The 27,630-nt window shown below is 44.7% G+C and overlaps 1 protein-coding gene across 9 annotated transcripts; it reads right to left on the bottom strand.

Moving 5' to 3' along the window:
* Positions 1 to 401: 401 nt before the first annotated feature.
* On the bottom strand, positions 402 to 27,630 carry OTULINL (OTU deubiquitinase with linear linkage specificity like). 9 transcript variants are annotated; one of them, XM_040586838.1, is made up of 9 exons: positions 27,172 to 27,241; positions 13,799 to 13,848; positions 12,166 to 12,325; positions 12,026 to 12,057; positions 11,819 to 11,910; positions 7,955 to 8,104; positions 7,033 to 7,161; positions 4,252 to 4,524; positions 402 to 3,098 (listed from the first exon to the last, which is right to left on the bottom strand). In XM_040586838.1, exons 3-9 carry the CDS (start codon positions 12,243 to 12,245, stop codon positions 2,919 to 2,921), a joined length of 936 nt encoding a protein of 311 aa, XP_040442772.1. In that variant the 5' UTR covers positions 12,246 to 12,325; positions 13,799 to 13,848; positions 27,172 to 27,241; the 3' UTR covers positions 402 to 2,918. The 9 variants fall into 9 exon arrangements, with proteins under 9 accessions (XP_040442772.1, XP_040442774.1, XP_040442773.1 ...); XM_040586840.1 differs by lacking the exon at positions 27,172 to 27,241 and adding an exon at positions 24,866 to 24,897; XM_040586839.1 differs by lacking the exon at positions 27,172 to 27,241 and adding an exon at positions 24,302 to 24,330.

The raw sequence follows: 27,630 nt of genomic DNA, 5'->3' as shown, positions 1-27,630 counted from the left end.
TTTTAAAAACATCTTTTTCCTCCATCATAACAAAACAGGTTTCTTCAGCTGCTCTATTGCATTCTTAACACACATTTTCAAGTGCGGGGAAAAATCAGCACCCACTTCCGAGGTTTCAGTATGGGGGTTTTTTTGCTAAATTGGCAGCAATAAATAATAAACACACCCTGACTTGCAACTTTAGCTGCCTACAACACTGCAGTCAAAACAATAATTGGCAACAACTGTGCACTTCTGGATTTGTATAGCAATCTTGCCTGTGCCACTGATTGGAAAAGATGCTGCAGCACCTGTCACTTCCATAGTACCAGTTAGTTCCAGATGCACTTTATTCAGAATCGTTTTCTTTTTTATTTATGTTTCTTTCACATGTATACACACACACACACACACATATATGTATATACATATATTTCTTTATTTGTACAAAAAATGTATTTTTGCTTTATACACATGTAAAATAAATTACCAGAGACCCTGATTAAAACTCAGCGCAGCCCCAGACCTGTCTCAGTGTTTCTTCAGATCCTATATAGAGCACACTCTGCATTTATCTCTAAGACCTGTGATTATCCTCACCTGAAGCTCCTCTTTCTTCACATCCAATTTCTGTTGCCGTCACGATTCCACTAGCACCTCTCACATCTGATAAGCCAACAGATCTGTTTCAACATGTCCTTTCTGAATTCTTGGGACACAATTAATCTCACCTAACTTCAAACATCTAGAGCAGAGATACATGCTGATCACTGCCGGTTCCCACTACAGTCAGTGAGCAGAACCAGACCCTTGCTGAGACCCACTCCTCTGGCTGACTACATGCCCTTGCCTTCCACTGACAAGGCAGAGTGCCCAGGGGGACCTAGTTCAGATGCAAACATCCAAATTGGCGAGATAAAGATCTAACACAGACAGTGGAATTTATTAACCCACTCCTATTAATATGCTCAAGATTACAAGAACGCACATTTTGACAATTTAATGCTTTCAGCTGTAATGCTTTTGTATTCCTATTCATAAATAATATGCAAACCATTAAAAAGCCCGCTATAAAAATACACCCTTTTTTTGTATGTCTGCTTGTACCAAAACAAGAATAAAATACAGACATGTTTATTGATAGCTGTAAATGTTACCGTTGATGCAAAAGAGAACAATACCATACTATCAGGCATTCTAACATTTCTCCATACAGAGCAGAAAAAAATCTAAAGTAGGCGAATTATTTCATTCAGTGGAAAAAAAGGGGGGGTTTAATAAATAAAGTATCTGATATGCAGGTTTTGATGCGATGAAATTATTATAAGTATCAAGCCTTCTCAGTTCAAAGCTACAAATTATTGAACAAAACTGATCTCAGAAAAACTTTCAGGAAACAGAATTTACAATACAGAACTCAAGTGTTTGTGTTTATAAATATATATACATATACATACAAATAAGACGACTGTAAGGGATAAAATTGCTTTCCTTTACACAAAGGAACTGAGCACTCTCCATGCACTCCAAGCATTACCATTTTGTTACCTCATGCAACTGCTTTAGCTCCTGCAGGCCCTGTTACCAGCTTGTATTTTCTCCTGCAGGAATTAAAAATCAAACCTACCTGCCCTCGTATCTCTAGAGTAAGGAAAGGAGAGGCTTGCTTTCTTAATATATCCCACTTTCTTCAATACAACTGCATGCCTATGCAATTGTAAGCTTTTAAAAAATATTTTGCTAGATCTGCTGTATCGTTTCAATATTTCTTCAAATTAAGGTCCCTTATTTTTTAAATAATCAAAACACAACTGGTTCTTTTAGAAAACAGAACCAGGAAAAATGTTCCACGCAGTAAGGTAAATCTCATTTAGTTGTCCTGGACAGACTTCCTCAAACATTGAGGTCTAAACTAAAGACAGAAATCTTAGGCAAGGAGATCAATATATGCTCAGAGGATAACAGGTGTATACACACTGCTGAATTCACATAATGCATAGAAAGCTACTATTTTCTGAAAATGCAGTGTTTGTGAATGTGTTCTGTGCATAGCTTTCTCAGATGAATCGCAAAGGAAATCTTGGCAGGTAATGCTGAAATCAGCCCTTAAAGGGTTTACAAGTTGACGAAAACCATAGGCAGCTACGGGTCTAACTCTGTCGCATGTCACTGATAAATTAATACTGCCTTTTTTAGCTTTGAGAAAGCTTGCGTACTTTCATCAGTTACAAAGCAGATCTTCTGTTCATCTGGCACAGCAGTCTTGTGCGCGTGTGTGTTGGGGTATTTTCCCCCGTGTAACACTTCCTCACCTTCAGATAGCAGCGCTAAGAGCTGACATTTCACATCTGAAGTAAGTACAGCCTGCAGCTGCCTGCTCTGCCCATCCCTGCAGGGAGGCATTCCAGAAAGCCAAGGAGCCACATAAGACCTGAAGCAGTGACACAGAGGCCCCAGTTTACATCCCCCCATCCTAGGTAGCCCCAAGTCAATGCAACTTTAATAGCCTGGAGTATAAACTGCGGGGCCCTGGGCGTTGCTTCCTCTGTGATTCGTTCTCCCTAGCTAGAGACAGACAAGAGAAAGGCAGTAATTGCTTTAGGAACTGGAGTTTAAATGTCAGAGTAAACCCCCAGTCTAGCAATGGAAACCCCAGCATTACCTTTGTCATGCAGTCCAATCATTTTTATCTGACAGCTCTCAAATACAACATTTTTTTTTCCCCCAGACAGTACAGAAATATATTTTACGGCTTTTATGGCTGACTGATGGTGAATTGAGCTGCAATGGGAAAGCAAAATGTTTACACAATAAACCCATAAATCATTTTGTAATCATTAACGAGCATTCTCAAGATCTTCCTGCTGCCGATTAGAAACCTAATTCACTGGAACTGGCCACTCACTGTATTATACAAAGGAAAAAAAGTCACAGGTCCTTCATGTTCTGAAGAGGGGGATGTGATAGTAGTGGTCATCCTCGGTCAGAAGAGAAATCTCATTCCATTCCCTTCGGTATTCATCTGGATAGTTTACTTGAAATTCCTCAGTATTAAACCTATGCAGTCTGTAAACTCTTATCTTTACTTCAAGTAAATATCCAAGAAGAAACAGATCAACCTAAAGATGAAAGAAGTCTGTAAGACATTTATTTCTAGACTTAGAAAACTAAACCAAGATAACCCAAGTTAAGGCAAGTCATCTGGCTTCAAAACAGTAGACAAGGAATAAAAGGGGCCCTTCTGTAAGTGGAGTAAGAAAATTAAAAGTTTGAGGGTATTCTCCATGTCCCAGCAGTCCTCCCACTGCTCTTTTGCATGTAGCGGATATTCTGGTTAATGCCTGACACGCTGGAAACATCCCTCCTCCACCTGACAGACTACATAACCTGCTCCCAAAGCCAGACCATGCAGGTCAGCGGGGAGCAGGAAAGGACTAGCTATTGTTAAAAGATTGATACACCTTGAACAATGGGAAGCCTGCCACCCTGCGATCACTTGCAACGTGAGGGAACATAATAGGTAAAAGGAAAAATATTTCCTTGTATGACATGCATACAAAACCGGAGAACTGGCGTCTTCATTGATGTTTCTTGCAAAGGATTGCTTAACCTGGAAGAATGCTTTGGAAAAAGCTCATATCCTTGAGCATAGCCAGGCAGAGCAGAACTTGTCCAGTTATAATCAAACTGCTTCTGAAGGTGACTGCAACATGTAACAGTTGACTTGATAATTCAAATTGATTATGAAAAATAATTTCACGTATTGGAAAGTGAAACTGTTTACAGCGTGGAAGTGTGGAGTTTAGATGTCAGTACTTAAATCCGCACTAAATAAAAAAAATATCTTAACATACCAAGGTGAACAGTTAGCAGACTTCTCATTATCTACTCTTAAAAGACATCAGATCTAATGGGAAACAAAGAGGGGGGAAAACCAGGGTGATGATAGAGGGTTTGGCATGGTGGAACAGCAAAAAAACATGTAAAACCTGCATAATCTAAAATTATTTTACATATAAAGGAATCATTGTTCTGAACTATGTCTCAGTGATAGCTTACAACATTTATTTCTGGCCCAGCAAGAAAACTGTCCACCCCATTTTACTCTACTACAGGTTTTTTCCTGGGAGATCAATGACTATCCTCAGTCCACTTCCCCACATCCCAAAGAAAAGAAATGGGCCAGCTACCATGGATGACGTATGATGTATTCATCTAATCGCATCAGAGATGGAGTAAGTTTTGAGATTTATTTTTCATTTATATCCTTACCTGGTCTAGGCAAATAGTGTCACCTATGGAGTTCAGATGATTCATCATGAAACTCAAAGGGTCGGACGAAGAATCACGAGCGAGGAGAAGGCTAAAAAGGTTGTGTGGGGGTTCTTCCCTGTTCTTCATCTGCTCATAGGCTTCAATAACTTCGTAGAGCATGATGAATTTTATGGCCTCGTATAGTTTGTGTTCCTTGCTCTCATCAGAAAAGAGTGTATTACACATGTTTCCTCTTTCTTCAGGATCTTTAGTAGCAATTATTTCAGTCCACTGGAAAGCACACGGAAGAGTATTAGTCAAATTATAAAGAATTCTATTTAATATAAAATATTCCAATACAGGAAGAATTGCCAGTCTGTAATATACCATTATTGTGGCCAAATGATGGTGCAAATAAGCAAGTGGCTCTTTCAGATCCACAGCGAAATTTGAAGCCTTATACATTTCGGTTTCCACTAATCCAGTTGAACCTATCTGCCACAGACAGCTCCAAGCATCTGGATGCTAATGATAGTCTAGGAGAAAGCAAATACAATTCCCCTACACAAAAGCCACCCACCACCACTATAGAGAAAACAGGTATCGTTGCTGGTAAAGAGTCTAAAAGGAGTGTAACCACCAAAAGGACCCCAGAAAGTTACAGGAAATCTCTGTAGCATCAGGCATACACACTAAGCCATAAACAAATGTTAGATTAAGTGATGACTCCTGACCTATTTTTAACTTACAGCTTCCAACATTTAGTGATTTTCCTCTATAGTACCTTTTACATTAAAGTTGTCCTAGCCTGAATTCTTTAGATGCTGAGACCAATTCAGAAGCGTGTCAATTAAAAGGAACCTATACAAACTGGACAAGCCAGAATGGTATTATGAACGGTGCACATTTGTATGTCTTCGGTGTGCTCTGCTTCGTGATGTCAAGGTAAGATGGCTTTAACCCCACCCAGCAACTAAGGACCACTAAGTACCAAAACCGAGAGGCTTTTTGGACCACCATAAGAGATGATGCTCAATAACTGGGATTGAAGTGAATTTCAGTTAATGCTGTGCTTGTAACATTTGTATGTTGAAGTGGCCATAAACTGTGAATTTCAATTAAAAAAAATTTTCAAAAATCTAACCTACCCATGAACATTAAATTGAGAAACAGATTCCCCCATCTCCTCATGCGTTCCTGAAGATTTTCCTTACAGGTTAAAAATGAGACCAAGCTGATGAACCACTAACGTCCCTTTGCTAGGGGACCTCTAATACCTAAGTGAAAAACCTGTCCTAAGTGTAAAGCACCTATTAACCAACACAGCCCAGGCACAACAGCATCGGCAAGCAGCAGCCCACAAGGTGACAACGGAGCTGGGAAAGGCCACAGACAACCCTGTTAGGAAAATAGGCAAAAATCCATCTCACTGGTCAAACAGCATCTTTATAAAAATAAAATGAAGTTGGGAGCTACACCTCATGCCTGGTAACAGCATAATGCATCCTGCAGCTACTCTGCAACAATTTGCTAATTGTATGATTTGTTCACCGTGCTGACCTGAAACAGTTTTCCATACAAGCATTCAGTGCAAACGCTTCATGCGAAGGGACTAACATCAACTTAAAAAGAACTACAAGTGGAAAGCTGAACAACCCAACACTGGCAAATGTAAAGAGCGACCAGAACAACACGATAAACTGCACAAGTGAACCACCAGGCACATCTCAAGCAGACAGGCAGTGGCCACCGTGGCACAGCAAGAGTGCAGGCAAGGGACAAGGAACAGATCTCTGGTTTAATTCCCTTTTTTTATTACTAATGCTTTGTTTCTAGAGCTAAATAGATCTGTTTGTGGTTTGTTGTTTTTCCTTAAGTCACAATTATCATCACTGATAACAGCGTTTAAAAATACAGAGTTGTGGTTCGTATGCACAGGGACACGTAAAAGGAACTAGCTTAAATGTTTACCAGTAAAATAAGCTGTTGTGACTGTAGTTAAGACAACCCAGAACCACAGTGTATTGTAGAATTCAAAAGGTCAGTTTAAGATCTGATATGCTGCAGAGAAGCGTTTCAACTTAATTAGCCCAAACCCCGGAGTCCAGCAAATACCAGTATTCACTTGATGGCTGTGACCCTCAGAGGAGCGCAAAGAAGGTGCAAGGTCTTCTCAGGCTGATTTTTTTATCTCTGTTTCAGTAGGCTTTGGGGCTACTAAAACTCCCCAAGTTTTAAATACATAAGTAAGAAATATTCCTGGTTGGGAATGCAGGCAATCTGGCTATGCTGAGCAGATGGGGGCAGTGAGGCCGATAGGTCTTTGTAATCAAGTGCTTCAGCTTACAGAGAGAAATTATAGTACAACTGGATAAATAAAACATTTCACAAAGATGGGAGCAAAGGAAAGACAACAGAAGAAAACGCACTGTTCCTTTGTTCCCTCCCATATGGGGAGGGAATGCAGGAGGATTTCATACCGCACGTTGTTATTTTTGACCAAAATTTTGAGATACTGCAGGAGCCACTTGACGGCAAGGGCAACTAGTCACACAGTAACAGCTGCGGGGAGGATGGCCTCCCTAACTTGCAGGGGGATCCCGAGTACTTAGCCTAGTGGATCCCCGGACGCTGGATTCCCCTGCAGGAGAGCTGATGACCTTCTCAGCAGCTCAGCTCTCTGAACCCAGGAGGAAGGCTGACTGTCATAGACATACGTAACCAGGAGCAGTTCCCTAACTCTGCCTCAACCCACTTCTCAGTGCTTTTATTCCTCCCAACCATTTCCTCGATACTCACATTTGTCTTTAACGTCTCCATACATTTGCGCAATTTACCAAAGGCATTGGGACCCGTGTACCTTTCTGGCCCAAAACTGTATTGCTGAATCCAGTTGCAACCTTGAGAATACAAAAGCTTTTCAGGGAGCTGGGAGGGGGAAAAAAAGTAAATAATGCTAATCAAAACCATCATAACCGTAACAAGAAGTAGAATATAAAGTTATATACACTTGTCTACATATTTAATTTACAATGTGGTTCTAGCCTCTGGTTGTACAGTTCAAACAACAACAAAAAGATGGGCCTCAGAACAACTTAAATGTTAAGAAGGAGGCTTCGTTTGACTGCCAAGTCTGTAAGAAAATAAAAGAGGGCCAGCCAAAAAAGATGAAAATACGCTCTCAGCAAAATATATAATCCACACCCTGGAAAAGCTGGATACATCTGCACTCGGTGAGGTACTCGGGATCAGAGACACCTCCCGCAGCTCACACACATGTCCCTACAGGCAGCCACAGCTCCACAGCTCCTCACCGATCCCTCCTGCCAGAGCTCCTGCAGCTCAGGGCAGGATTCCTGCTGCTCCAGCAGCACACTCAGCAGCTCCCAAGTGAGCCACTGGACTTTGCACAGATGCGGACGAAGAGGATTCAAATACCCTTTTGTGTTAAGGGAGTGACATCTAGCAGAGCAGCAGTAACATTTGTCCATCCACTTTATTTTTTTACCACTTAAGACACATGTTCACATGGGTATGTTTAGATCTGGGACACTTTTTCAATTAAGTATAGTTCAAAGAGTTTAAAAAAAACTTCTCTTTAAATTCTGATAGTGATTCTCCTCTACTTCCATAGCAGACACGTCAGCGTTCACATGGAACAAAGCTTCCATCTGCAGTGCAGGGTTATCTGAATCATGTTCATTCAGGAAATTAGTTTTACCTTCAATATATCTCTCTCTTTCATCCATGACGGAAAAGGAATGCCTTGGCTGAATACCTGAAAAAGCACCGCTCTTAGTACACAATAGTTGTCTCTCCTGACCTGTCGCAGGTATTTGATATGACAGCTCCAAAACAATTCTTCATATGCCTAGAAAAAGACCAAAAAAAAAAAAAAAAAAAAGCTATAAAAATTTTAAATCTTGGATAAAACCCATGTTGACTGGAGTCCAGTTCCAAACTACTCATAAGAGCAAGCTAGGGGAATGAGAGAGTATATTTGTAAGTTTTGCAGGCATAAAAATGTTCCAACACCATGTTTTTTTGGTAAACACCTTGAACTGGCACTGGCCCTTTAAGAGTGATCCGGAACTCTCTCCAAACCCAGCAACTTGCCTCAGTCTCTACGCTGCTGCTAGTGTAAACATTCACATGGTCAACCAAATCAGAGCAGGTCAGTGAAGGCTTCTTTGCCATAATAGTTTTAACACCAGCCGCTTCACAATTTTTGCTGATATATGGGATGGAGCAGCAGAAGGGCAGAAACTGGCATCTGGAGAAAATTCCTTTGGGCAAAACCATCTCCTTACACTGACCTGAATCCATTGTGCAACAGTGACCTGAGACTGAGCAGATCTGGCAGCCCTGTGCTGAAGCCGGTGGCCCTTCTTCCAGCTTTACGCTCCTTGTACTCCCTCTGCATTACCTCTGGCTCTCATCTGGGCCCTTGCTGAGCCAATTCAGAGCAATAAACTGGCAGGAACGAGAGGACCCTGCAGTTCCACAGGCTGCTGCACCAGTCTCACAGTTTGCTTCCTGAAGGGGGCAGGAACATGGTCTCAATCCCTGGTCCTCTTTCATCTCTGTTGCTTCCCGGCCCCATCCCAACACCACTTCTCAGCTGCAGTCTCCCCTACTCTTACTTTGCCCTGGCTGTGATAGTAAGCCTACTGAATCCATCCTGCTGGGAGAGTGTCCTGCTGCTTCAGCAAGTTCAGGCGGCTTAGAGAAGGTCCTTTCAGGATGACCTCATCATCATCTCGGTGAACAACATCCAACAGAAGACGTAAGAGCCAGCACATAAGAAGGAGAAGGAATGCTTAGCTAGAATGAGGTGAGAAAAAGGGAGCAGGACAAGCAAGGGACTGCCCCTTTTGGGCAGGTTAGGCTGGTTCTGGATCTCACAAGACTTCATCCTAGAATGTTCTTCTTGCCTGTGACCACTTCTACCTGATATAACCAGCCATACAGTGGCTGCTCTATGTAAAGGAAACTCTTCTTCAGGTCTGATCATCTGGAAGGCTCATGGATTTTCTGAAAGGCTTGCTGCCCAGTAAGTGTTTGCAAATTTATTAAAAGTTTTGCTATCTTTTGTTACTTGCTCCTCCAAATCACTTTTGGCCTTACTGTGTTGCTCTGTGCACTTTCGGCATTGCTGCATTTCTGTATTTAACATGACAAAGTTGGATCTTTTCTCTGTTCACCATTTGGACACAACTCCAGCTTTTTGAAAAATACGTTCTTTTTTCTCATAACTCCCTTATGCTGCTGTTCAGCATTACGAGCTTCCTTCTACCCTTTCTTAAATCCTTCTTGGTATGTATTTGCTCTGTGATTCCAGTACCATGACCAAAGCTATATGTATGTCAAACAAGCTGACTGTAAATACTCGTCTCTTAGCTTTTAGCTTCTTCCTAATGTATTTCCTTGTTTTTACGTAGTGTCCCTTTCTGAAGGTGGATGCAATTGTAATAATTTTTTTTTGCTTTGTTGTTCTTGCAAGGATGTTGAATGAAAATATGTGCCATCGCCTGTTCCAGAGAACAACAGAAATTAGAAAGCAACATTTTGAGGCAGAACTTGCACACTACTCAGGACCGAGGTAAGGGTTACTTCCTTTCTTGAAGGCTCTCTGAAAAGCTGATCGATGAAACAGGCATTGGCACCACCTGGAAGTTCAACCCCATGGCTGTTCCCAGTGCAGATGGCTAGCTGGTGTCTCTCATTACTACTGCGTATCTTGTCCCCTCTGCTTTTTTGATCTCTCTCTGCTTATCATGGACAGTGTTTCCATCATCATCTGATAATCAGAAATACAGACCTGATGCTGCATTCGTCCTGTGTCGGTCTGAAATGCCACACCATGAGGATGCTAGGATATAATGTCACATATTATATAAGATTAGCTGATTAACTGGATTTGAGTCTAAGCTTGCTTCAACATCTCTACATTGCTAAACCTATTTTAGGTACAAGTTTTATGGGAAAAGTAAAGGTCCAGGCCACGGTGTTTGAGCCTACCTTGGTGATTAAGGCTGACCATAGCTGAAAGAGAGCCATAAATCACATGTTGCTCCTGGAGGCCCATCCCTATCACAAGTTTGGATACCGTAGTGCTGTTTGAACTCCAAGCATGTGGTCAGGGCCCCTGGGAGGGCACCGCTGCTCCCGCCACGCCTCGTGCCACGCTGCCTTCATGAACGGCCACCAAGATATAGCTGCCAACAGCCCACTGCATGTGCACTAACAACGGCAGCTGCCATTGCTGCCTATCAAGTGTAAGCACGTACACACAATGTACACAACTGAAATACATGTCGGTGAGCTGACAGAGAACGGTGTATCTTGCCACAGTAGACCATGCATGAATTTAGGAGGTCCTTGGCTCACAAGTTCAGTTATCTATGACCCAAAGCCTGTTTTTTTGCTGCACAACTCTTGTCACCTTGACTTACAGTTATGAAGAAAACTCACTAAGCTGCAAGAAACTATTTCAGGTAAAATGATGTACGGTAAGAGAAATAAAAACCCAGGGAGAAGTATAATTATTGTTTATTTATAATAATAAATATTATTATTTAATCATATTTATTATTATTTATCTTCAAGCTAGCAGCTTGAAGATAAAAGAGGAAAACAAATTTTTACAAAAAACAACACAGAAGAACTTACATGGGAAGGCACAAAAACCATAGAAGGAAGAAGAAGAAAAAAGAGAATCAGAAAAGAGCAGCACTGAGGATTAGCTGATGCCCGCAAGCAGCAGAGGCTGCCACCTCCGCACAGAGCCCAGGGCTGCCTCCAGCCACCCCTCAGCAGCTGCTTGGGGTGCTGAGGACAACGAGAACATTAACTGTGAGATGAGCAGCTTGTTAGTCCTAGCTATGTGTGGTGTGAGGCAGCAGGAACTGCCAGGTGCAGTTAAGTTGCGCGCGTCCTGCTTGCAGCAGTGGCAGACGCCTCAGAAGGGCACCAGCCTGGGAGCACCACGGCTGCGCTGCGCGGCCAGGGCCACAGAGCTGGAGCAGAGGGACACTGTGCAAAGGCAGGGATGGCCGCATCCAGCACGCCACCTCCTCGCCTGCTGAGCACCACCGAACCTGGCACAGGTCAGATGGGAGCTCCTGCCCTACCCTGCAGCTGATGCAGCCGGGCAGGGAGTCGCAGCGGGGAGGCTGCCAGGCACTGGCTGCTGTCCCATGGACCTCCAGAGCCTGGAAGAGAAATGGCTGTGGTGTTTCATTCCCCCCTGAAATGAGAGTTTTTACCTTAAATCGAAGGCCGGCCAAGAGACTGCACCTAAGACCAAGTTATTGGGGCTGTAGCACTGAGGATTATTTTTCCTGTTAAAGCTGCTGCGTGGGTCATGGGTGGTCCAGAGGGGAATTTGGAGAAGATGCAAGATGCAAAATCTGATCTACATTTTGACCCGCTCTGCTACAGCCTTTATTTAGACGCAAAGTGTCCCTTTTGCTCTTCATCTGACAGGCTCTGCTCACTGGGCTGCTCGAACTGGCAGTGCTATTCCTTTCCCAGGCACTACTTTCCCCCCATCCTCATGCAGAGATTAAAATTTAACTCTTACCTCCCTCATGTGTTTGGCCTGCTTTGTTTCTCCATTCCATTCTCTCGCACTGTAACCAAGTAGATCAACTTCTGTCAGCACACTGAGATTCCCTAAATTGACATTAATTTACAGATTAGTTACCTTCTGCTGTTCTGCATCTAAAGGGTACTTGTGGTGGGGAAGTGGAGGGGATTAATGGATATGGAATGACAACGAAAAGCTTACTTATGAGTTTTCTCTGAAGGTAGTTGCTCCACCTGAAATCCGAACGATAAAACAGGTGTCAGTGAGGAGCTGTCAAAGGTCAGTATTTGCTCAAATAAGCCACACTGTGGAAGATTCAAGCCTGCACAGTAAAAACCTACCGTTTCAGTAGCTGTGCTAAAAAACTGTACAGCCTTCTGCAATACCAAAGAACAGCAATGAGGAAAGACATGCTTAGCATTAGCTTCACTTTCACTTTTTGCCACACGAGACACAAGGATTGCTTGGTAGCTGTTGTCCAGGACTGCACCTCATGCCTTCCTAAAACAGGGATAAAAAGAGGGGGAAAAAAATCTCGTCACTGTTTTGCAATACTTCTATTTGTTTTCTTACAAAAAGAACGTTCAAGAACAATACCACTCCAAATGAAACACCAAACATGAAATGTAAAAGGCAAGTATATTTTTATATAATTCATAAATATCCTGTATATGATATACTTAGTTTTTCAAGTTTCTAGGGGACCTGTCCCGTCATTAAGTCAAGGTTTTAAAGACCAGGGGTTCCTGGGAGTTCTGGTCTACAAATGGGCCATATGAGGCAGCATTAGCCAACTAAGCATCATATGACTACCCAGGGAATTAAAGGAACGCTCCTGCCTCAATTTGGGCAGGTTTAGGGTCAATTTAAAACTCTGAAGAAAGCTCAGGAGATCACCACAAAGAGGGTGCGCTCTACTGTTCTTCGCAGACATAAACCAGGACACATTTCTGACACTCTCTTGGCATTACAGGCAGGGTTAGGGAAGGGTCTGGTTGTCTTTTGTTGATAACAAAACCTAGAATTCAGAGAGGGCCTCGAGACTAAACAGTTGACAAAGGCAGTATCCGCTCCCTAAGTGAAAAATTTATCTTCTGGCTGAAAGTTGAGTAAAGGAAATGCCCAGAGTTTATGATCAACAGCTGCTCTATTCTTATTTATTCATTTAGTACAAAACTTCAAGAGAACCCAACTTTTTATAAAGGCATCCCAGAGAAGGCTGAAAAGATCCTCCTCCAGAGACTCCACAAAGGGAATTACTCATTCAGCATATTTTTATGTCAACTGAACTTCTGCCCCTCCTCGCTTCAACAGGAAATTTAAGAGGGGCTTAAGTTTTCCAAGGAAGTTAAGTCCATGCACCGTGGACAACTACCCAGTTGAAGAGTTACATATGAATCCCATCCTTGGGAATGAGATAAACAGCTACGCACACATTTTTACAAGCACTGCTGGATATACAAGAGTACTGTTGAGTTTCGCCTTTTCCACTATTCTGTTGTTTGAAGAAGTTTTATTACAGGATGTCACATACAAGTTGTCCGGAGACAAGACCCGGACTTCATATCTCCCACGAGCAAAAGGCAGGTTAAGAGCTGTGGATGAGAAGGTGCTCGTAAACTTCAAAGAGGTAACCAGAGAAGCTTTTGGAGTGCTAGTTCCAATTCACACAAAACCCGTATGCTCTGAACATTCAAGATGATGGGCAGGTCTTCTGTTAGCTTCTACTTGTCGGCTGCACTAACATGTGTGTACCTGGCACGACTGGGGGTTATACCTGCCCATGCTGAGCAGGAAAAAGCAAGACATGCATTCATGCACAGCCAAAAAGACTAAAAATCTGAAGCTTCAGGAAATGATTATTACAGATGCCAAGTAAGAAACAGCAAAACAGCAGCTGTAAAGTTTGAAAATGGCATAGCTCATGGAAACACCGGGACACTCCCACTTAACAGCACATGCTCACACACTTACTGCTGATGGACACCAACAGGCACGTTCTCAGTAAGCACCCAAATTGCTACCTAGAGAACAACAACTCAGAATTAGTAACAAGATGACGGTCCTGGCAGAACGAAGCCACCAGTTTTTTCTCTCTCTTCTTTAGGATAAAGGCATTAGCATTGGAAAAATCTCAGTAGACTGTAAATAACTGAACCTTCTGCTAACTAGAATGGAACCTGAAGGCTTACAAATATTGTCCAGGCCATGGATATTTGGGTTATGATATTGCAGGTATTTTGGATTTATCTTGTCGTGCTGTTGTACCGAAACTAACGATGATTGAAATGAATTTTGTTAACAGCAATTTAAACATACAGTATCAAAAGGAAGATGCAGCTGACTTTCACTTAATTACCTAAAATGACTGTATGGCCCCTCTTTAGATTTTGAACAAACTGGGACTATAAAAAGTGAGAGCTGGTCCATCTATTAAAATGACATACTTTGCTTTATGGGGCACCAGAAATACATGTGAATGCAAAATTTCTTCCTTGACCCCTTTTACAGGCAAAAAGATGGGAGGTCTGCATCAGCTTTTAAATTGCATCAAGCAATCTTTTGAAAAAGCTTTTGATGGTATTAATCCTGACTCCCTGCAACAATTAATTAACAATTAATGCAACAAACCCTCTCTCAAGACATACAGTTAACAGGTGCATGAGCCACTGTTCTTCAAGGAGTGCTGGGAGGCACTGTCTTACTGATTTCAGTCAAAAACACAAACCTGTGTCAGAGAACATGAGATAACCAAATATTGTCCACCTATTTTTATTTAATAAGAGGGATTTATAAATATGTATTTCCCCAATAAAAAGCCTAACGGAAGATGGGGAGACCTGAAAACAAGTGATTTTGAGTATTTTTGCTACACTTGTATTACAGCATACCCAGGACCTCATAAACTTTCCCTCCCATCATGGGAAAGCTGCTGTTCAAACAGCACTTTGTGATTCAGTAACTACTTTCAGTGCTTATGTCACGCTTAGAAATGTAATTACATTTTTTTTTATTCAAGTAAATGACATTTAGAAGTGGCAGCTGGATCGCAAAACGCTGCTGGTAAAAACACATCACGAACAAGACATGAATAAGAGAAGGCGGCAGTTTAAAATAGATCCTTCCACCCCCTCTCTGTCCCCTCCAAAACTGTTCAGAAACCAAAAAGCAATTATGTTAATAACACACTGGTGGGGGGAGTAAAATAAGCCCACAGATTTTTAAACCCAATCTGTTCCCTGGGACACGGAGACGATTTTTGCTGTTCCTCAGGAGACAGTGGCAACCCATTGGTGCTGCAACCAGCTGCTGGGCTCACAGCTGTTTGAGGACTGTCTGCGAGCATCCCCGTGAGGACAGGGAGGCCTGACCCTTCTCCCATGCAGGGGAACAGAGCCCTGGGACTTATAAGACAACTCCTAGCAGAAATCGGGATGAACAGAGGTTGAACAGCGCTGAAGTAGGAGCTGGTAGCAGTGTTTACCTTGCAATGCAGGTAGGACACGGCATTTCCTTTTCGTGCCACATCAACTTCCTCCTAGTGCCAAAACCTGAAGGTTTTACCCCCCTGCAAAGTCAGCAGGAGACAGGCAGAAGAAAACCAAACAAAAAAACAACCAAAAAGGCCAGAAAGAAAAGATGAGTAAGAGACATCTGCAACATCTGCTTCTTTCACGAGTAACTCAAGAAAAGTCTCTAAAGGATTAGCTCCACATCTGACAGCCTCACAGCCTGTTGGAGGCTGCCACCTTAAAAACGTGTAACTGATGTACAAATGTAAGAAGAGATCAGCCTGGGAGGCAGCACGCAGCACTGTACGCAGTGCTGAAGCACAATGCAATATTCCAGCGTGTCTGATGGCACCTTCACCCTTTTACTTTTTTCCTCCCTCCTTGTAACAAGGCCATCGACGGAGTGTCTTTCAAAATTAAAACCTGACTTTGTGACTTCTGTTCAGGACACTTCTCTTCACCGTCTTTTTGGCACTGACAGCAGGACATGGTACTTGTTACCATAAAGTGGCCGAGTTTGATACTGTTGTCACACACCACTAGGTTCCCAGTTCTTAAAAAGCAGGTATCCCCTCCTTCAAAGAGGGAGACAGAATTTGGGATCCCTCCGTTCCAAACCTTCTGCTGCCCACCTGTACACCTCCTCCTCCCTCCTCTCCTGGACCCAGAGCTATAGGGAGAGAGGCCCCTCAACTGAGCAATGCAAACCTTAGCACGGAGGTCCAAGTCTGCCTGCACCCAGTGTGTGCCTGCAGAGCTGTCCTCACAGCTGCACATCACTTTTTCTTCCAGACCACGTACTATAGGTTACCAAGGCATGTTACAGAATAGGCCAAGTCCCTCTTCTAAGGGAAAACAAGGAGATTTAGCCTTACAGAGCCGGCATCAGTGTAATGCACACGTGGGCCCATACACCTCAACTGACTGAGCCAAAGAGACACAAAGAGCCATGAATTATACAAATTCAATACCTACAACAGATTACACTCCATAACAGCTTAGAAGAGAGAAAGATGCCTTTTTAAGTAGTGCCAAGTGATTACAAAGGTTTTTATTTCCCAGTTTATTATCAGTGCCACACCAAAAAAAATGAAAAACTACCGAAAACAGAACAGATCAAACACACACCAAGATACGTGGGAAGCACTGCTTGATTCAATAACTACTTCATCACAAAACCCTTCCTTTAGAGAGCAAAGCAATGTCAACTTGTTAACCAAACCTTCACCTGTTCTAACATAACAACCAGAGATGAGGATGTCTCCTTGGTATAAGAAGAAAAAAGAGAATTATTTACAGGCAAAGATGGTAATCATCAGTGACTTATCAACACTTCAGCCATGTCTGCTGATCAGATCTTAACTTCTACTAAAAAAAACAACAAAACAAAATCCCAGCCCCAAACTGTAACCAGAATCGTGCAATTACCTAGAAAACGAAAGAGCTTTGGTAGCACTGAGGCCCATCACTTGCAAGAAAAGCTTTATTTACACAGCTGTCCTGTGCAGGGAGTCCCAAGTGCTCTCTCAGCCCTTGTCCTTTTGCTTTCAGCAAAACACACAGTAGAAAGGCTGGCAGCCTTCGTTGGACTCCCTGATCGTCAACAGGACCCAAAGGGCTGGTGTTAATGTATCCTACTCTGTAGCAACAAGCATAATGTGTTCTTACCTAGCATGTGATTATAAAAAAATACACCGTTAAGAGTTACCGTTAAAAAACCAATTTCATCTATATAATCAAGCTATTAATACATGCCCTAGACCGCACATACTGTTTCCCTCTCTCCAAATGTCTACTAGAAGAAAAGGAAAGTTCAGTTCTTGATCTCCTGTATAATTCAGCTTCCATTTTAAGGCACAGGGTGCCAGGACTTCCAGATGAAAAAAGCTCAGCTACACTTCCATTTATGTAAGAAAAAATGAGAAGCCTTCAGAGAATTTACAGTCCAGAGCAATACATGAAAAGCATTTCATGCCACAAAAAGCAAGTATCTCCTTAAAGCTCTTATTGCTAAGTGTGAATAAAAAAGGAGAAAAAAAATAAAATAAACCCCTTTTAAAGAAGGAGCCTCTGAAATTCCTGCTACTGTAATTTTTTTTTAATGTGGAAAAAAATCCATCCTCATTCAGAATTGCTATTTAATGCCTTGTACACTTCAAATAGAATTTACGTAAATGCACTGAATTGTTATTTGACAGAAGCCCACGCTTAGGATTCTTATGCCTGCTGCTGAGCTGCATGTTGAGTCATCCCTAATGCCGCTCATGTTTGCTTCTGATTTATCTATTTGCAAACACAACTTTAAAAATGCCTTTTTTTATACATACATACATATATATATATAAAAATTTTTTCCTATGCTGAATCCAAACTGACAGAGTAAAGAAAGCATCTTCCGCCTGAACATCCTCTTATACTTAAGTTTAACGGATAGGCTAAGTGGTATAAATAACGGGATTTTCTGTTGGTTTGTCTATGTAATCGAAGCTTTGGTTATGGGGGAAAAAAAAGGTGAAGTCTTACTTCGCAGTAAGAATTACTTTCCTCCTTCTTTTTTAAAATTTGGTTTGACACACAGTGCAAGACTTGTACGCGCAGCCCAGCGCTCTAAGGATGCACAGTCATTAGGCACTAATGAGGCTGGGTGGTACCACAGGAGGCATCCCTCCCGGTCTCTGCAGGCAGAGGTCCAGCAGCAGCAGCTGCCCCCTCCCCTGGGCTGCCCGGCCGGACCTGCCTGGATGCACACCCAGCCCCCTGCAGCGCAGGGTCACTGCCACCCCTGGCGAGCAGGGCCTTCTCGCACCTGCCACCCGTTGCCCCAAAGGAAGGGACTGGTGGGACCTGCAACTCCAGCGTGACCCACCGCAGTGGCCGCCACATCAGCACCAGGGGAGGGGTGCAAGTGGCAAAGCAGAGGAGCCCCCCAGCTGCACACGAAGAGGGGTGAAAAACACCTCGATTGAGGAAGAAGGAATGTCAATGGAAACCCACATGGAAAAGATCTCTATGCGAGCAGCATAGAGGAAACCAAGCTGCTTATCGGACTCCACCAGCAGTGCTCCCGGGACAACACATCCGCTGGACAGCCCCGGGGGACTCCCCAACCCCTCGGAGGTCACCAGCTGGCTCATTCCTAAACAGCTGTTTGACACCTTGAGGCACCCTTCACTGAAACGCTGCAGCCCAGAGGAGAAAGCAAGAAGTGCCAGTCAGCTTGGTGGGCATGCGCTGCAGGACAGCCCAAGTTTCTACCTGTTGATGAAGAGGCATCCCAAGTGATAGCCAGGAAAACAGCAGCATCAAGTAATCCAAGAAAAGCAAAAAAAGTATCAACTCATCTGAGCTTATCTACTGCCTAGGCAGTTATCAGTCGCAGCTGTTAATTCTTACAGGCGGTGCGTACATCTGCCATCAGGTAAAGACACAGCTGGGAAAGCCAGCCAGCATCCCCACCTCTGTGCAGGGCCCGACTGCTGCACCCGCATGACACAGATTTTATGTCACTCTTCAGACTGCAGCCCTCTCCAAAAGTGCACCAGACCGTGTGCAGGCCATGCAGAGCTGTGCATTCTTCATATGGATCAATAATCACATATAATTTATGATTAATAATCTCAAATGATTCACATCTGGTGGTGCATCAGATCAAAAAGCCTGTGCTTTCCTGCTAGGTATGTGCATAGATATTCCAGCTGTGTTATTTGTTTACTTGGGAGTTTTACTTGTCTCTCTCCCTCTTTCCAAGACAGATTTGAGGCAGAAGGGAAAGGCAACAGAAAGCAAAATATCAAAGCCATCACTCTGAAAGTGTCTGGTATTTCTTGCCCCCACCTCTCAACGTCCAGCCTGATGAAAGTCAAAACTTCAGCTTTGTTCTGCAGAGTTAATGCTATTAGTATGGATGCAGCTGGGGTGTTTAAACCCTGCTCTCCCCATCTTTTAAAGGGCAGCAGTTTCAAACTGGCATGTTTTTAGCTCACGCACATAGGATTCCTCTCCCCTTTTTTAAACACAGTGTTGCCAGGCACTTCTTGCCTAAAATCTTAAGCAAAAAAAAAAAAAAAACAACAAAAACAAACAAAACATGTTGGAAAGAAAAACTGACTGCATCAAGGTAACTTAATTTTCAGTTACTATCGCTCAGTGTAATAACAAAGTCATAGCTAGTACAAACATTTCAAAAAAAATTTGATTCAAGAACCCAGAATATTCTGTGTGGAAGATCTCTGCTTGTAAAAACACATTATTGTTATTATTACTGCTAATTCACGTCGGGTATTTTACAGACATTTGGATGCCAAGAGAAGCTTCAAGCAAAGCACTCCAGACATCGGTCACAGAGACCGAGAGACCAGGGTTCCCCGGCACCTCTGCATTAGCAAAAACTGCCTAAAAACTGGACAGTTACACGGCAAGGTCTACACAAAACAAAAATTAGGCAGCCCTGTAAAATATGGTTAAGTGTGACCCTGCATATCAAGCTCTCCTTGAGGGGCTGCCACTTGGCAGAGGCACAACTTACTGTCACTTGTACACTAAGAAAATGAAATACACAGTACCGGACAGTTTCTAACCTTGGAACCTGGCAGCGTCATTTTTAACTATCTGCAATGCTATGACATCCTCGTTTTTACGATCTCAACCTTTGGCAAGCATGTCACATCTGAAATTCAGGCACAGGAAGTGACATGAAATGAAACCAGAGCTGAAGGATGGCGAGCACACCTGCGGGTGGCTCCCAGACAAACGCAGCAGGCACACACACGGTGCGGAGCTGTGCTCAGCGCAAAACAGGGGGAAACCGGTAGGATGTCTCTTTGCCACACGGGCTGACCTGAAACTATTGACGTTCACAGAAAGACTGATTCTGCACCAAGTCGGCAATTAAAAACTTGCCAGCATTGCCCTGGTGGCGGCTGACCCGCAGGCAGTGCCAAGCACCTTGCCACGATGCTTCTCTGCCGCACAAACGCCAGGGCAAACTTGGTCACAGTCAAAGCCCCAGGTACACCACACCGTATCAAGGCACTACTTTGAAGCCAAGGTACACATTTCCCACTTCCATATCACCATTCACCCAACATGACCACCCCACCCTGGAAACATAAATGCTACACACTCAAAAATATCTGGAAAATCTCAGCAACATATTATGGACAAGGAATCTGAGGTGGGGTCTTGCCCGAGACCACATCTGGAGCTAACAACAAGACTAGAGACTGAGCATATACCGTCACACCATCCCGTATTTCTAGCCCTCCATCTCAACGTGGTGTGGCTCAACTGAACACAAACTCTTCTGCTCGGTACGGAGCCTTCTCCTCAGAGAAATGTTTGCCGAAAGAAATGCGTGGGCAGCACAAGCTGCCTTGCGAGCCACATCCCTCTACACGGGTACGTGGTGTAAGGGGCATCTATCTGCACTGGTGACATGGGGACAGGAACTAGACACACACCTCCTCTCTCTGTCAGGAGCCTCCAGCACCTCTGCACAGGCTACAGAGAAATTCCAAGCACTGGGGTCTGGATCCTGAGGATGCTAAAAATGTACAGTATCACTCCTGAGCATGAAAAAGTGGGGAAAAGCCACAAAGACGGAATAAAGCTGAAAAGAAACTGAAAGCTGCTGACTTAGAAATTTCTCAGAAAATTCATGAAGTAGCCTGCAGCAGTTCTGGAGCATTTTACATGTTTGCCTTCACTGGAGCCTCCTCCAGAAATGGACATCCTTATCTCTTTTTTTTCCTCAGTTACGCTGGGTCAAAACTTTGACCTCATTTTACACAACCAGGCCACCAATAGCCCAAACATGAGTAATACTGTTCATGGGGGGGAAAAAACCAAACTCCACGAAACCAAATCTTGTAATAGAGAAACACGCTCTCTAGAGCCCCAGAGCTGGTGCGAGATCCATAACTACAAACTCTGCTCTTAAAACTGTCATGGACCACTTCTACGTTGCGGTGGCTGAAGTACACAAGTCCTGGCAGTTGTCTTTCATGAAACACTGACATTTTAGTTGCTAAATAGCTATTTCTCTGTCCTTCTGAAAGGCACAACGTTGTTGTGTCTGATCCCCGGTGCTGCAACCATGCACAGAGGACCCAGTGTTTGCCATGCCGGGAATCCCAGCAAAAGAGCACAGTGGCAAAGCTGCCCATCACTGCTACGTGCCAGCACCACGCCAGCTGCATCAATCCAGGAGTGCAGAAAGGATGCTGTGTGTCCACCGTGCTCTCCCAAAGTAATTCAGGGTCACGTATCAGACTGCAACTCAGATGAGCATTTGATTTTAAGGAGCACTACAACTCCTTTAGACATCAGAATGCCTGAATAATAATGTCATTAGAATAGGACTAATACGGGCCAATGGTAATTTTTACAAAAATAATTTCACAGCCTGAAACAAGAGAAAATTAAGAAGCTCCTTAAGGTAAAGTTAATGCAATTCTGATCGCACCCACAAATGTAGTTATAAAAGTGCAATGAAAGCAGCATATTTATACAACCTTTTGACTCCTGAGCACTGTCTATTCCATTGTGTTTTCAAAACAACTAAATTAAAACCATACTCATCTCCCCTAACGTAGTTTGGCACTGTGATTCAGCTGAGCAGGGTCAGGGCATACAGCACAGAGGTATTTCTGAAATCTCAAACTCATTTGCCTGGGTAATCATGTAAAGGCAATCATTTTCACACATTAAGCTCAAGAAAAACTGCAGACATTACTAAAAAGCCCTTTAATGTTTGTTGTTACAGCCTCGGTAGATAGGATGTGAGGATTTAACCTGGAAGCTCTATCTGGGCAACAAGGTGAAGTGAAAGTCCTGATGCTGAATGGGAAATCCACACCTATCTCTATCTAGTCAGGCAGTCTAGTCCAAAAAGTTTAAAAAAATGAAAAAAAAAACTAATATCCCAATGACAAAAAAACTCAGAACTACAAAAATTAAATATTTTTTTCAGAATTCCAAATCCAAGTGCAGATACTTATCCATAAAAGCATTTGTATTTAATATGCTGACCAGCATTTTAACGCTGCTTTTGCCCTTCAAAATCAATTCTAACACCCTTCACCTAGTAGGATTTTTTATAGCTATGCAAAACTGCAGCTTTTCCTCTCACTGTATGGTGCTCCCCTCGATATCTAACTAAATTATCTGTCCAGCAGTAAAGAAATAGAATTCTTAAGAGAGCACACTTCAGTGACTACAAGGAAGTTCTCTGAGCCTTAAAATCAAAATGGGTCACTTCTTCCTGTTTCACACAATTTACCTCTTTTATTTCATCCCTTGCAGAAACTGGAGAGGTCCGAAAGACAGAAGTGGAAAAAACTGTACTTGCACTTATCAGCGATAGAGCAGTTAGCACCACACTAGCTTAAGACTCACCTAGCAAACACCACACAAACCGGTTTTTTTCTCCACTGCAGAAAATGAAAGTATAGCTGAATGCAATTGGTACAGCTCCTCCAAAGAACAGACCGGTTGGTTAGTATGAAAGGTGGTGCAAAAGGAGAGCTGGATCAGCAACCATCAAAGCAGAAATGTATCCTAAACTGTACAGCAGAAAAACAAGCTTGTAGGGCACGGTGTCTTCATGATAGCGTCATGATAAAAGACCACTTCACAGTGATGTATGAAATCATAGAATCATTTAGGTTGGAAAAAACCTTTAAGATCATCAAGTCCTACGATCAACCTAGCACTGCCAAGCCCACCACTTAACCGTGTCCCTAAGTGCCACATATAAACGTTTTTTTAAATACCTCCAGGGACAGTGACTCAACCGCCTCCCTGGGCAGCCTGTTCCAGTGCCTGACCACCATTTCCATGAAGAAATTTTTTCCCAGTATCCAACCTAAACCTCCCCTGATGCAACTTGAGGCTGTTTCCTCTCGTCCTGTCACTTGTTACTTGGGAGAAGAGGCCAACCCCCACCTGCCTACAACCTCCTGTCAGGGAGCTGTCGAGAGCAATAAGGTCCCCCCTGAGCCTCCTCTTCTCCAGGCTGAACATCCCCAGTTCCCTCAGCAGCTCCCCACAAGACTTGTGCTCCAGACCCTTCCCCAGCCCCGTTGCCCATCTCTGGACACGCTCCAGCGCCTCAGTGTCCCTCTTGCAGTGAGGGCCCCAAAACTGAACACAGTATTCGAGGTGCAGCCCCACCAGCGCTGAGTGCAGAGGACAATCCCTTCCCTTGTCCTGCTGGCCACACTGTCTCTGATACCAGCCAGGGTGCTGTTGGCCTCCTTGGCCACCTGGGCACTGCTGGCTCGTGCTCAGCCAGGCAAGGAGGTCAAGCAGGGGTGCCCGTACACCTTCCCGAATCACGCGCTGACCTCTAATCTCCTTTTCCCTAAGCCATCACCTTTCCGATAGGACCACAGGCCAGACTGCAGCACTTCGATTCAGATTCCACACAGAAAAACAAAACAACACCAAAACCAAAACCAACCAACAACAACAACAACAAAACAACAAACCCACGAAAAAAACACCGCCCCACCAAACAAAACCAGACCCAAACCAAACGCCCCCCCCCCCGAGCAGCAGCGACCCCCACCCGACGCACACACGGTGCCGCTCGACGCCCACCGCCCCCCCCCGTCCGCCGGGAGCGCGCCCAGCCCCGCAGCCCCCCAGGCAAGCCCAAACCCACCTCAAATACATCGACATCCCCCCCCCCCCCCCGGAGCTGCCAGCTGGTCCCGGCCCGGCCCCAGGTGGCCCGGCCCCGCGGCAGGTGCCTCCCGCCCGGCCCCGCGGGGGGGTCGCACCGAGGCGGCCCCGCCGCGGCAACCTTCGGGGCAGCTTTCCGGGCGTTGCCATTCCCGTAAACCTGCCCCAAAAAGAGTCAAGCGGAAAATACATTCAAAAATAAAGCAGCAACAAATAAACCCAAACGCCCCGCCGCGGGGACCCCTCCAGCCCGCCCCCCCCCCCCCCCCCCGCGCCTCACCCGCTCCGCCGCTCCCCGCCGGCGCCTCCCCGGCACCGAACCCCGGCTGCGGCCGCAGCGCCGGCACCGCCCGGGGCGGGGATCCCGCGGGGCCGCCCCCCGCCCGCGGCCCCCCGCTGCCCCGGCACGGCCCGAGGCCGCCCGGCTGCCCCCGGGGGGGGCGAGCCCGTGTCGGGGAGGAGGGCGAGGGGCTGTCCCCCATCTCCCGGCCTGCCCCCGGCCGCGGAAAGCAGCGGGGCTCTCCGTCGCCCCAGCTGTCCCCGCAGCTCCCGCGGCAGCCGGACACCGCCGCGCCGTGTCACGCGATGTTATTTTACATTTTACAGCAGCGGTACCCGTAATGCCATCAGCATCCGTCTGAAACCCAGCCATGAACCATAAGCGGAACCCGGTGACTTCGCGGTTGTTGGGGTCTGTCCCCGTCGTCGTCCCCCCCGCCCCCCCATCCCCTGTCCCCTGTGTCGTCGTCGTCGTCCCCCCCCCAGTTATTAAATGTTGATTTCCTCACACACTCCCTCATTAGCAAGATTAAATGCATTGATCCAAAAAGAAGTTCACCCTTACCGGGTACCTTCCCTTATAGCAGTCTTTCGGGTGTGATTTGTCCCAGCTGTAGGTAGAGAATTTGCATAGACTGGTGTAATTCCTTTTCTGGTTACACATTAAAGAAAAATTTTCTTCTACCTCCCTAGGGACTTTGCAGGAAAAACAGAAGGGAATTGTAATGGTCTGAACAAGTGACGCAGACTTAAATCTTTTTACAGAGTTACAAGCACTTTGCTCCAGCACAGAGCTAGGACAAACTTACAGCATTGGGTTTTGGTTGGTTTCGGTTTTTCATGGTTTGTTTGTTGTTTTGGTTTTTTTTCCCCAAAAAAATGTAAGATATCAAAATGGTTGGAGATAGAAAATCAACACTTTTCATAAAACAGTGAAGAGATTTGTACTGTCTGGCATGGGTATCAGATTGTTTCTCCGTCCATCTCAGTTAATCTGGGCAAGCAACAAAATAGACAGGAGCTGTTAAATACCCGTGTGCCCCGGTGTGCTGAGGTCTCACTTAGGGGCACTCACAGAATGTCACGAACACATTTATCCAAGGAAAAGAAAATCTGGGCTTATAAACCAGCTTTCTTCTTGCCTTGGCCAAACCACTGTCGGTGCTGCTTGATGGTTTAGCATTCCAGCCGACTCCAAATCCGCCTCTTTCTACCCTCTCTAACCTGTGTTAAGATTTTAGGATTTAATAGGTGATTTCCGTGTGCAGACAGACCTGGAAGTTAATGTTTATCTGGTTGCTGACTCATTAGAGAAGAGAGATGAAACACGCCTAGCACAAACACTGCAGGTCAACCCCTGTATCGGCGAGTCCTTCCCGCTTCCCCTCTCTGCCCTCTTCTCGCGGCATTTATTCAGCACCTCAGTGCAATCTACAGAGTAATACCCTGCGCCCTTCCGCACGGGCTCTTAGGGGGAATACGCCCTGCGACAATGAAGCAGAGAACACTTTCTCGAAACCTTGAGGTGTTTTTTTAACTAACACTGTCCATATGCCTTTTCCTCCTCCTTAAGCTCCTTCTGGACCTCTTCCCTGAGTAGGGAGAGGGAGAGCTCCCTCTACTACCTTTTGCCACTTGTAGGCTTCGGCAGGAGCATGTTGACTCTTCTCCTTGCAAGCTGCTGAGACGGGACAGCCTGTACCCACCTCCGTCCTCTGGAAGCCCCTCCTTGGCCTGGGATGCGGACAGCTCTGGTGGGATTGAGGCAGGTAACACGCAGGCCTCCTGCACTCTGTGTTGGACCGGTCAGGGTGTGCCATTCCTGTCAGCTGAATACGAGTTAGGATAATCCTAAGGAGAGCAAGCAAGGTCTAGGTCTGAGCTGGGCTCAACTGCAGAAAGGGGACTATCTGCTAACTGGAAGGCAGTTTCTGTTACAGACGGGGCAGAAGTAGAAACATGATGCTACTAGGGTTCAGAAAGCTTCAGAAAGTGCGAACTTCCCCAAAATATCTTGGAAATCCATATAGTGAGCTAGAGGAGGCCTTACTTAGAGTATGCGTTCAACGTTTCTGCAGAAGTTAATGTCTCCCCTTCTTCGCCTCTGAGTGGGCAGCACCTCTGTGGAGACAACAGGAGAGCTCCAGGGAGCTGAAGCTGGAAGCAGCCCGATTCTTTTCCTCTAGACTTTCTGGTCATGGCATTTTGCAGACTTTTGTGATGCTCAGACAAGGCTATGTGCTGACAGCAAACTTCTACTGTTAAGAATACTTACGATATTTCTTTCCCTTAGGAGAGCATTATGAACTTGCCTATAACGTGGACCTCCAGGATTTTCTGCAGGTCACGGCCTCTCCAAGCTGCTGGCATGACTGTGACTGCCTCCCTCTGCTTGTACCCACAGGAAACTGCATAGCAATTGCAGCAAAAGCTTATGCTGAAAACATTGCTAAGCAAGTGTGAAGACATAACTGTCTCTGTTTAAACCCACAAATGAGCAGAAGCAGCAACTGCTGTCTTCTTGCTCTCACTTGCAGGTGAGCAGCAGGATTATAACTACAGCCCAAAAGAATATAATTCAAAAGGAGTGCGAAAAAGCTCTGCTGAGACAAAGGCTACAGCATCCAATGCAGTAAAAGTAGGAAACCTGGGTGCAGAACTCATGAGAGCTTCACTCTTCAGTTTTTCAAGTCCATTGTTAAGTCAGGAGCAACTTCCCCGTTTATCATCATTTATTACTATTACCAAGGTCAGGTATAGTCCAACTCACAGGTAAAAGTAGTGCCCATGCACTGTGATCTGCAGCACAGGAGCTTTCTAAAGCTGATCACCATGAGATGCCGAATTTAGAGCACAGCTCTATGAACTTACCAACACTCCTCTTTGAGTGGTTAATTCTGCTTCGTTTTTCTTGCTCAGTGAACCAGTCTCTGTTCTTACTTGCCTTTCCATCATGTCGCCTCTGCATGTCCTCTCCAGAGTATCCCCCAGCTGGCTTTCTTTCCCCTGACTTCTTTTGTTGGGGGTAGAAAAAGAGTCTCTACAGACTCGGCTCGTCTTTGCAGATCAACAAGCTGTGAAAGGATCTGGCTTCCTGTTTCATTTCCGTTAAAGTTTTCAAAGTCACACAGGCTGTGTATGCTTCTCCATATCCAAGCCACAAGAAAAAAAAAATAATCAAGCGTAAATCAGCTATTTATAAAGGTCACATTACTACCTCCCTCTGCGTCTTTCATGTCGTTTGAGGGCTGGAGATGGCAGGGTGATTTTCAAACTGATGTACCACCTGTATGTGGGTTTTATCTTGGCGGTAGTCCTCAGAGAGTCACA

The sequence above is a fragment of the Falco naumanni genome, chromosome 3, assembly GCF_017639655.2.
Source record: "Falco naumanni isolate bFalNau1 chromosome 3, bFalNau1.pat, whole genome shotgun sequence".
In the NCBI taxonomy this organism is placed as follows: Eukaryota; Metazoa; Chordata; class Aves; order Falconiformes; family Falconidae; genus Falco; species Falco naumanni.
The sequence above is the reverse complement of the archived record's forward strand: the minus strand, read 5'-3'. Positions and strand labels throughout refer to the sequence as shown.

Excerpts from the sequence above, each read along its gene's own strand:
- OTULINL (XM_040586836.1), bottom strand. The coding sequence starts at position 27,268 with ATGCAGAGGCGACATGATGGAAAGGCAAGTAAGAACAGAGACTGGTTC. Across the intron at positions 12,326-27,171 it reads CCACTCAAAGAGGAGTGTTG|GAAGGCATGAGGTGCAGTCC; the intron begins GTAAGTTCATAG and ends TCCCTGTTTTAG. Across the intron at positions 7,162-7,954 it reads AAGAGAGAGATATATTGAAG|CTCCCTGAAAAGCTTTTGTA; the intron begins GTAAAACTAATT and ends TCCCCCTCCCAG.